This window comes from Aspergillus tanneri (assembly GCF_003426965.1).
Source record: "Aspergillus tanneri strain NIH1004 chromosome Unknown AapTan_2_pilon_pilon_pilon, whole genome shotgun sequence".
NCBI classification, from domain to species: Eukaryota; Fungi; Ascomycota; class Eurotiomycetes; order Eurotiales; family Aspergillaceae; genus Aspergillus; species Aspergillus tanneri.
In genome coordinates this window covers 4,085,676-4,096,317 of record NW_022984629.1, presented here as the reverse complement: position 1 = coordinate 4,096,317, position 10,642 = coordinate 4,085,676, and the positions used below count along the sequence as shown (strand labels likewise).

Here is a 10,642-nt window from a genome sequence, read left to right as displayed (position 1 = left end):
CATATGAAGCATATCCATGTTTCCGGAACTCTACGCTTGCTATCTTAATAGAATCGAGTACAGCAGGCCAGTTGTAAGTTAAGCTAAAGGACAGGATTTGATCTAATTAGAGGTGTTATCGTAGTGGAATGTTTCTACAGACTGTACGTATCATGCGGGGACTGACTGGGCAAGGGACTGAGCTATTGACATAATGCTAGATTGTGCAAGGTAATTAGATCAGATATCTAACATCAAACTGGCAACTAGTTGGCTATATGATGGATAATCGAAACCAGCCGAAAAATATGAGGGCTTTCAATCCATATATAGAACAAAACGCCACGGGGTATTATTGATTCCCATCCACTCATTCAAAAAAGTCGCACAACATCAGAGATCAAAGAAGAAGGGTATAAAAACGAAACTATAAGCATCACCAACTTTGTAGAGAAACGGAGAATACAGGGAAGATAAAGGAATGGATTAGATAGATAAATGAAAGTGCGGGTTATGCAAGTTGTCGTTCCAAACTGCGAGGTTGTGTCAAGATAGGTGGCATTCCGCGATACGGGGTGGAAACCTCCCGAAGGCCACGACTAGTGTTTACGGGCCCCATGCCGGTATCGTCGAGACGGAGTCGGCCAATATCAACAGGAATTTGATCGGGCAGCGGAGGAGGTGCACGGTAGCGAGGATTCTGAGGTTCCAGGTTGTTGGAATGAGGCATCGCGTAAGCCAGAGATCCATCCGGCCCCCCTGCGAGAGCAACAAAGGACGCATTGAGACTGCGGGCAATATCCTCCAACAGAACTTCCATAGGGGCAATGTACGCCGTGTGGCTTTTGTCGGACCACGCCAGAACATGGCCACACACACGACCGGTCGACCGCTCGAAGACCCATGCGCCGGAGTCGCCGGGCACTGCAGACTGTTAGTAGGGGTGTGAATTAACCACTACATTAGGGTGTGGTGCGCTTACGTACCCCCGAAATTCCCATCAACACAGAAGCTCGTCGAGAAGGTCTGCCGGCCGTGTAATTTGACGATCGTCATCGCCCTTGATATCTGTCCGCTTTGCAAGCCACTGGTTCTACCGCAGCAATGGACCTGTAAACCACCGAGATCCTCCGTGCGAGCGATGTCGTTCAAATATATGACCTCACCCTGTGGCAGTGGGCTGCGGTCACGGTATCGTTGTCTCGATCCTCCTGGTCTTGATGATGCCGACTTGTCGTACACAATATTTCGCGCGTCGATGCGGTCGTCGTTGATTTTGATCAACGCCCAGTCGATCTCGTGCTTTATCCCTTTGCGTGTCCAACGTCTGACGCCAGAGGACGCGTGAACGAATCCGAAGGAATGAGAAGCCAGGTGTTCATCATCGCGATCCTCAGGACATGGAAAGAAATCATCACGAACGTCGTCTATAGCAGGCTGGGTTACGAAACAGGGAGGCTCATCCCCAGGCTCAATGCCCGCCGTGTCACCTATCGACGCTGCATCCTCGTCTTCATAATCATCATCACCCCCGAACGGGTCTTCATCTGAAGAATAGCCCTCAGAGAGGCAGAAGTCATCATAGCTTCCATCCATTGAACAGCCATCCCCATATTCATCTTCCGAAATCTCAAATTCATGGTCAAGCTCCGACGGATCTTGGTCGCACCAACTATACATGAACGCTGCCTCCTGCGGGTCTTGATTTTGGGGCCAATTTCCAGAAGATCGCAGTGGAGCAACGGGATCTTGGTACTCATCCTCTTGGTCGCTAGGTGCTTCAAGCATGTGGTGAACGGTCATTCCATATGGCATGCCGTCGACTAGTATGGCACCACCATACGTCACAGGAGGTAGATGCTCTTCGTTCATAAACGCACCCATGGATGCGCCGCAGAGGGGCCGTTGCTGATAATGAGGGTTTGGGTCCTGATGGGAAGAAGCAAGCGAGTCGGTCCTGTTCGGTCCAGAGTTCGCCGGCCTGCGGCGCTTCTTCCGCGGCACCTTAGACCGCTGAATATCTCCCCGGAGGACAATAAGATCCCAATCCTCACTGTCTAGTACAAAGTACTTCTTCAGCGCTGCACGGACCTTTTTTGCGCTCGCACAGGTGACGCAGATAGTGGTCCTGGCATTTTCAATCGTGTCGCCGGTCATCATCAAAGTTACACCACACGACTCGGTGGAGTCTTTGAGGATTTTTTGAAGAAGTTTCCTTAGTTTAGGGAGCATATGGAAATTCCACTGGTTCAAATGTTCTTGGGGGATGTCGACGTTTGTGAGTTTTTTGAAAGTCCGTTTGCGGGGTTTTCTCTCATCCAAACCCATCTTTTCCCGTAATGCCTTCATATCAGCATGAGGTAGTATAGTAAATGGCTCGGCGACTGGGACAGATTGAGTATGTGCGGGCTCATATTCTCTCACGGCCTCTTTCGAGGCCGGCACTTCGGGTCTGGGAACAAGAGCAAGCGGGAGACAGTCATCCAACTCGTCCGCACTTGGCGCCGAAAAGATGTCGATTCTGCAGCATGACCAAACAATCTTGGACATGGTGTAGAGGAAGTTCATTGAAAATGAGAAAATGCTGTCGGGTTCCGAAAGATCCAATACCGGGTAGTGGAAGGTCTGTGGCACTCGGAGGTTCAGATCGTCAAAGGGCTGCGTTGAGAGGTGGAAGTTTGGCGCATCGAGGCATAGCTGGACCACATGTAGATAGGCACTGCCACACTTGGGGCCCAATTTCTGCAAGTATACGTTTTCGATCCTTTGCTTGAACATGGAATTGTTGTATTTCATTTTCCACAGACGGCTGATAGGGGCCCACAAGCCAATTTCCATCAATATAAGGCCCAGCGAATAAAGATCGTAAGCCCAGGCGGCATCGTCTTCTATGGACCGTTTATCATCTGGGTGGCGATACATGCTCGATGACAGAGGTTCTGGAGAGGATCCGTTTCCAGAGAATTGAGCAAATGACGTTAAGTAAGGCCGTTGCAGGTTTTCCGTGAGGCTGACTTCATCGTTGGCGGAGTTTGTCAAACCCGGGAATATAAGGACGTTGCCACTATTGATATTGCCGTGCACAAGATTCTGGCTCCTCAATTGAAGTACCGCCATCACGAGATCGTACGCCAAGCGGAAACGCGTCTCCAGATTTGGAGTTTGATAGTCTTCGCTAGACTGGAACAGAGATACCAGCGGCTTCGGTTTCAGCCCCTGCAAGAGATCCGTGGGATTGCGCAGGAAAGGAAAGTAGGCCATCGGCATTTGGTAAATGAATGCATAGCGGGAGTTTGGCATATCGATATAATATCCCAGGAATTTTAACAAACCCAGATGCGAGACCCTGGCATTCTGTACGAGTTGCTCAAGAGTTTCATGCACATGATCGAGGCGCTTGTTCCCTGGGACTGCCACGGCGCCCGAGGACTCCAGGATCATAGGCATGTATTCAACCAGAATAGTCGCAGTCGAGTCTTTCGAGCCACGCAAAAATGGAGATGCGGAGGTCTTTATGCGACCGATAGCGCGTGAATTGGTGGACGCTGCCACCATCTCATACGGTGGCGGACAGTTTTCGTGCGAGGCTCCCGAGAGCTGTAGGGCCGATCGATCAATGAGGTAGTTTTTCGAGGAAAAGGACGCGGGGCTGTAGGGATTATCTAGCTTAGGTTGATCGAGACCGTGATGGGAAAACGGCGAATAATCAAATACCTCCTTTGCTTTGGAGTTCGAATACATCTGCTTCGTCTCAAAGGAGGACCCGTGGTAGGATTTAGAATCTGCGACGGGGGCTGGGGATATTGGGTATTGTCGTGCCCAGGCAGACTGTCCGCTGGAGGTCATATTGCGTCTGGAGTGAGACAGGTCGTAGAGAGTGTCAATACACGCAGTCAGCTCAGCCAACAAGTTTTTCGAGCGATTAATATCTTCGTTAGTCCATTGCGTCTTCACCGGCAGACGGCTCAGAGCGTCCTTCGACGGCGGATCTGCTCGTCCACCTTTCGGAGGTAGGTCGGACGTTTCCGTGTGTTGTAGGCGTTCAGCCTTGTTGAGGAGGTCTTGGATAGATGACATAACGCTGGCCACGACGTCGCTGAAACCCGCCTGGGTGAGCGACTCATCGATGTCATTCGGCTGGGCGGCACTGGCGTCGCTCCAGTCGAGGCCCCATGCTAGAAGTCTGTCTCGCTGGGTTCTGAAACTTCGGTGGAGGGCGACCAGTTCCGGGTCGTCGACGGCCTTGGAAGCGGTAGTTACACTCTCACACGAGGTTTTAGTGTCGGTATACATCTTGGTGAGGCGTCGCTGGAGGTAGGAACCCCCGTGACGGAGAACGGACATCCTGGCACGCAGAGACCGACCGGTCGCGGTCGGAATAGACAAAATTTAGCGGGAGAGCAGAAGCATTGCAGACAATCCGAAAACGGTCAACAGGGGAAGGACATGGTTTCGTCAGATCGACTGATGGAAAGGCAGGGGTCGGTGGTGTGGTGAGAAGAGGTGATGAACACTGCCGCGATATTTTAGTTCATCCACTATGGCTGAGGGGCAAAAGAGCGGCAGGCGGAATAAGAAATAAGAATAGATTCTCAGGTGGGCAGGAATTCTGTTGCCTAACCAATAGGGAGTGGCGAGTGAAGCAAAGCCTCATGTGCCAAGCCACAAGTCCGCGCAACCTTGGCGCGTCACGTGGCAGGCAGCCGCGATTCTCCCCGTTCGCCGCCGCTGATTGGCGGCCGGTCACAGGCGAGCACGTGCACTGGCCGTCTTCGTAAACGCTGTAGTCCTGGAGGCAATTCTTACGATCGTGAGATTAGAACTGAGTCTATTTGATGGCCCCCAGCGGAGCTTGGTTTATTATTCGCGAGTGTGGGATTCAAGCATATCTAACATCTTTTCTTGACTGTTCAGATGTGGAAGACTTTGCGACAACAACAGGCAGAAAAGAAAACCATACTAGGCAACAACCTTTTCATCCCGCGTCCCATTAATTGGAGTATGTAATTGAAATACTCAATTGAAACAGCCAACATTCTATGGCTTCTAGTAATAGCAATAACGAATATCGAATACGGGAACGAATACGAAGAACAAATAAAATAAATAAAACATAGTAAGCCATAAAAACTATAGAAAAGTCAAAAGGTTACTACTATACGTATGAACCATCACACTCTCCATCCCTCCTGGTCACCCCGTGATCACCTGTCGAGGCACACCCACATCCCTTGCTCGTTTCTCACGGAAATTATGAAGACGTTCCCCAATCAAATACACATCATCCCGGATGTTGACTCGCCAGACCTCCACCTGTCGGCGTACCGCGTAACTGAGCCAGACCAGTAGACTCATGAGTAAAGTTGCTGGGTACGCGTAGCGGTAGACCTTCGACTGCACATCGGGGGCCGAGTGGAGCATGGCTGAATTCAAAATAAATCCAAGGGAAAGTGGTAAGGTGACCGCAACTGCAGTAAGAATCGTAATCGGAAGCAGTAATGCACGCGTCGCAAGACTGACATTGGGCTTGAGCCAACTGTCGCGGAAGATGCCATTTAGAGCGGCTGCGGGACGTGAGGTGGAATGCCACAGAACAAATTTGATTGCCATTTGGACATAGAGAACCCCTAGAGTCCAGTCTTGCACGAAATGGATGACATGAGCTTGAGTGCCACCTAGGTATGTGTGCACGGGGACCAGCACATAAAGCTCCATCACCAAAGCGAACATCGATGGCAGCACTACTGAAAATGCAATGAAGACGTAGATGAGGCGCAGGCCATTGAGCACGGCGCTCACTATTCCCAAACAAGCCTTTCGGGGGGACTGCAAATGTGGGCTTAAATGGGTCTTCACCACTGTGACGCTGGTGTAACAGTACCAGGCGATACAGCTAGCCATGCCGACCATACAGATGCCAGTAGAAAAGGCATAGATATCATTCAGCGGTCGATTGGGAAAGTATGACGACATCAACTTCCTCCCAACAATCAGCGGGATAATAGTGATGCCTACGCCAGTGGCAGCCGCGAATACCCAAATCAAGAGAATGAAGGCTGCAACCCTGCTCCGGAAATATGGAGGGATATAAACCTTGGTGAACATTTCGTTTTTCCGGCCATGTAACCCCCCATCCGTCTCTGGGGCTCCATCAATGCGCTCATTGTTCTCGGTCACTTCCAAAAAGACTTGACTGCCTTTAGGGATGCGAACCTGATCCGAGGCGGGGGCTCTGACGAACTTCCCGTCTCGTGCAAAGAATACGCCATCATGCTTGTCATCAGTGGCAGGCAGCTGGCTGTGGTCAATGACAGGCTGTCCAATATCCCCCCTGGCTCCTCTTAACAAATCCCACCAAGTTCGGCGCACATGATACCCTTCTTCATCGAGTTGCCTCTCACCAAAAAAGAAGTCCGTCAACCGCAAAAAGCGAGCGCACTTGTAAAACCACCAACCGTAAAGATTGTGTAGACCGTCGGAAGGCTTGATGGACCGGATTGCAAGCGGCATGACAAAGTTGTAAAACAGTAGGTCAACTGGAAATTCAAGGACTGGAATCGTGGCAGACCAGTGAATGGGCAGGACACCCTCAAATGCAAAGTATAGTCCCCAGACAACGCCCCCAAGACACACAATGACTAGAGCACCATAGACTAGGGCACTGAAGCCGATCTTGCGAAGTTGCGTAGTGATGTTACGCTCCAGGACGTCTCGGACGGGATGGAACGTAGGGTCATCCGGATCGCGGATGAAATCTAGTTCGCGTGAGTGCTTGTTTAGTGGGCCCTGAAGGTGGCAGCACTTACATAAAACACCACTTCTCATAATCTTCCTGCACATAGAGACGAAGAGGGCGAAATGGAACATGTAACAGGTACCAATAAACCAATGCACGAAAAGAGAAGTGAGAGGCGATGACGAAGTGAATTCGAGACGCGACGCAATAGTGGCGCCCTCAAAAATGGGTAACAAGGCAACATCAAGCAAGGAGCCGCAATAGAGCGGAAACACTATCATTTCAATACCAATGATCAGGATGACCTTCATCACCCCTCCCGCTTGGTGGAGGATATCAGCAACTATGCCTTCCACCCTCTGCCCGCGAGCCACTCCAGATATCAAACCGGTGACACGTAGGTAAAGGAGACCTAAAGCTGACATGAGGAGGTAGCCCATAATGATAGCAATCACACGGTCTTTTGTATCCCACATTGCTAGGTCATAATCAATACCCATACCAATTGATGCTCCAGCCACAATGTTTGTATTGAACCATTTTGTGCCGTTCAAGGAGGCCAGAAATTGAGTGCTTAAGATACTGATTTGACCTCGTGCTTGCGACAGCATACTAGTAAATTCCATGGTCCCACTGTCAAATGTAAGGGCGCTGTGCATTCCACCAGATAGCAATTGGATAGGAAGATCGCGCAATATAAACTTCACTAAGAGAAATGCTGACTGTAGAAGGCTGGTAATTCGCGCTTGGTGAATTTTCAAAGCCTGGTGAGAGAGCACAGAGAATATGGGGACATCAGATTCATGGAAGACAAAAAACGCACTAGCCACATTTTTCAATCGCTGACTGCTAGCATCAATGAGTGTAAGCGAAGCACTTGTAATAGACTTAGTGTGAGGAATCCAGTCTCCTAGTGGGATTAGGGCAGCAAGAGGACCCAGCAGCACTCTACAGAGAAGAGTGACCCAGTACATCACATAGCCAAGGCTACCAATGAGGGTATCGAGTGTGACATTCGCGAAAACTGATACTGCAGTCATGGGAACGCCAAAGACTAACTGTATCGGATTCGCTAAGAGAACAAGAGCAATTTTCCCCCACAGATAAGGGAGCCAGATCCCAATTGCAACCGTAAATGAAATGAGGAGGGCACTAAAAACGCCATTTTGCAGGAGTCCAAAGATTGGACCATGCATACCAATAAGTTCCAGGATCCCTTCTAGATCATCACCTTCCTCGAGAGCGTCAATGTCGTTTGCCTCAAGCGCAGCGTCGGCAAGAACCCCTTGATTATCTTGCGCGGCACGCTCAGCAATGCGTCTGTTGTTCTGCACAGGCACGAAAGGCGCTTCTAAAGCAGGATCCTCAACTAGGTGTTCTTCATCTGGCTGTGGTTGTTCCTCAGGCTCGTTGTCAGGGGTAATATCGGCCCAAAACCAGTCGACAACCCTGGTGGCCATATTTTTGGGAGGAGCTTTGGCAGCAGCCGGATGGTCATTTTGAGTAGATGATGGCACATTCTCTGATGAATCACCACTGGCGGTTGCCGTTACGGCTTCATCTGGAATAAGGGCTTGTGGGACATGAGAACCATCATCGTCCGGGTAGACAGGGTTTGCTTCTTCTTTATGAGTAGTGTGTGTTTCTGGGTCCGAGAAATTCGAAGCAAAATAGCTTTGTTGGGGATCTGTACTTTCATTATCTCTGAAGTCTGGATCATGTGAATCGGTAGTATCCCATGGCAGAACGTCGCGATCTGATGACAAACGTCTAGTAGCATACTGCGAACCCTCTGCCTGCAACGCAGGGTCTGCGTTACTGAATCTTCTAGCGGTTGCATCCATACCAGAGGATCGTGCTACCATCTCATCACGGTTCAAAGACGCTCTAAAACCATCATTTTGTTGAAGTTTCGTCATTGCGGTAACTATCCAACTCAATTCGTCCTGTCGATTCTCTTCTCTAATGATCCTTAAGACTTGTTCAGGATCACCTTGAGCGCGTGACCAGAGATCCCGGAAAATTTCAACCCCGGGCCAAACCTGGCTAGCATGAGAAGACGATTGCTCGTCGGAAGGCTCAACATCCTGCATATAATCACTGCTGTTGTGAGGGCGAAAAAAAGCTGCTGTACCAGGTTCTTCCGCGGGTTGTAAATGGGAAGGACTGCCATCGCGAATAAATGAATGGTCACCTAACGTGTCTATGTCCGAATGAGAGAGAGCGTCGTCTGGGCCATTTGAATTATTGTCGATATGCTCATGCAGGTTCTCGGGCGGCACATCCCAAGGAAGTGGACGGTCGTTGGGCTCCGCTCTTTGTCTATCATCTGGTTCATTTTGACGATTATTTGCGATTAATTGAACAGCTGCTTCGCGTTCCCCATCTGCGATATTCGCCATTGGTTGCTGTTGAACCACCCATTCGCGGATAAGGAAGATCAGTATGCACGAGACAACGACAAGCAGAGTAATCAGTTGACCCTCTAGCGTATCAATTAGAATATTGTTTATTGTCGGCGACGGCGTCAAAGAGTTCAAAAACTTGACATCAGAAAGCCATGAGGAGCGTCGTTTATATGGCCCAATGGTCAAGTTCGACGTTCTTGTATCTGTGTTGCCAGCACCAGAGGACATTGCGGGGTAGAAAATACTAGAGAGGGCATTCCTTATAAGGCTGAGCATTAATGGCTCACCAGAAGAGAAGCCGAACATTGATGGAACTGATGTTTGCGACATTGGGGCACTAGTCGTGCTTGAAGAGGTGTCCGTGGGAATTGTGGATCCTGTGCCCACCACCGGCGAAATTAACGAGACAGTACTGTTCTCTACCAATTTATTAAGGTGACCAGGCATAGTATTCCGTCGAGGGGTATCACCACCAGACCAGCGACCATCTGCAAGCCAGAAAAGGGCCCTCCAGATTGCTCTCATAGACCACGGTAGCCATCCAAGCCAGACAAACGCCACAAGTATAAAACGTAGCCATGTGACCATTGTCCTGAGACTATGGATCAGAAGTTGTTTTATAAACAGCGGAGCTGGGAGACTTCGAGGCATATTTGGATCGTAAAGCTTAGTAAAACGGAACGGTGTTTTGCACAGCTCGCAATGTTTCTTCTGGGAGTGGGACAGCCATTCCACCAAGCAGGCCTGATGAACGAACTTTATACTGCCACTGCATTTGCAAGGATAGAAGAGCTGTTCTTCTTCAGTCCCCTCCCCACGACAAATTCGACAAGTATCCGGCTCTTCCATGTCCTTTTCTTTGCCTTTGTTGTTGGTAGCGTAGGCCGGATCATTCATCAGATCCGGAAAGGGTGGCGTTCCTGTAAAGCTGGGAGCTAGATGTCTTGGGAAATCCATCTTTGTGACAAAGTCGACGATCCAGTCGTCTTCAGTATTGATAGCCAGATATCATATTCAAAGACCCGCTAAGGCGTGTGTTCGAGTTTGATGGCGCAACACTCAAAGCAGTAAGTGTCTCCACAACAAATATAGTTGAAAATTTTACCCCAGAGCGAGATGCGTGTTCAATGGGCCTTGAGAATGTCGACTGATCCAAGTTGTGGCAAGTTGTCGAGGTTGATAATCAACGATGAGTGCGGTTCGGGGAAGGCAATGATGACTCAGCCAACATGAGTCTTACACGTGATAATACAGTAAGATACGCAGAGACCTCTGCTCAAACCCACAGGTTTACTGTATTAATACAACGGCATGTAACAAGACAGCTGTTCCATTATCAATGCCAATGACCTCACTGACCAGAGCAGGGAAACGAGCATCATCGGTTTTAGCCGTAGAATCTATACGCTGATTTATTATTTGACACCGTATTTCATTTGATTAATCCTAGGGGTCATTTTTAGATCTCCCTTCATATCCCACCCAGAACTTCGCCGCCTGTAGAGGCGAACTCCATACA

The 10,642-nt window shown here is 49.5% G+C and overlaps 2 protein-coding genes across 2 annotated transcripts; both read right to left on the bottom strand.

Moving 5' to 3' along the window:
- Positions 1-490: 490 nt before the first annotated feature.
- ATNIH1004_001297 (uncharacterized protein) lies at positions 491-4,323 on the bottom strand (the record flags this gene model as incomplete). The annotated part of the gene is made up of 2 exons (XM_033565997.1): positions 491-903; positions 966-4,323. The coding sequence occupies 2 exons, from the start codon at positions 4,321-4,323 to the stop codon at positions 491-493; spliced, it is 3,771 nt and encodes a 1,256-aa protein (XP_033431754.1).
- An 849-nt stretch (positions 4,324-5,172) lies between these two features.
- ATNIH1004_001296 (E3 ubiquitin-protein ligase SSM4) lies at positions 5,173-9,351 on the bottom strand (the record flags this gene model as incomplete). Its single annotated transcript, XM_033565996.1, has 2 exons — positions 5,173-6,734; positions 6,786-9,351. The coding sequence occupies 2 exons, from the start codon at positions 9,349-9,351 to the stop codon at positions 5,173-5,175; spliced, it is 4,128 nt and encodes a 1,375-aa protein (XP_033431753.1).
- Positions 9,352-10,642: the final 1,291 nt, after the last annotated feature.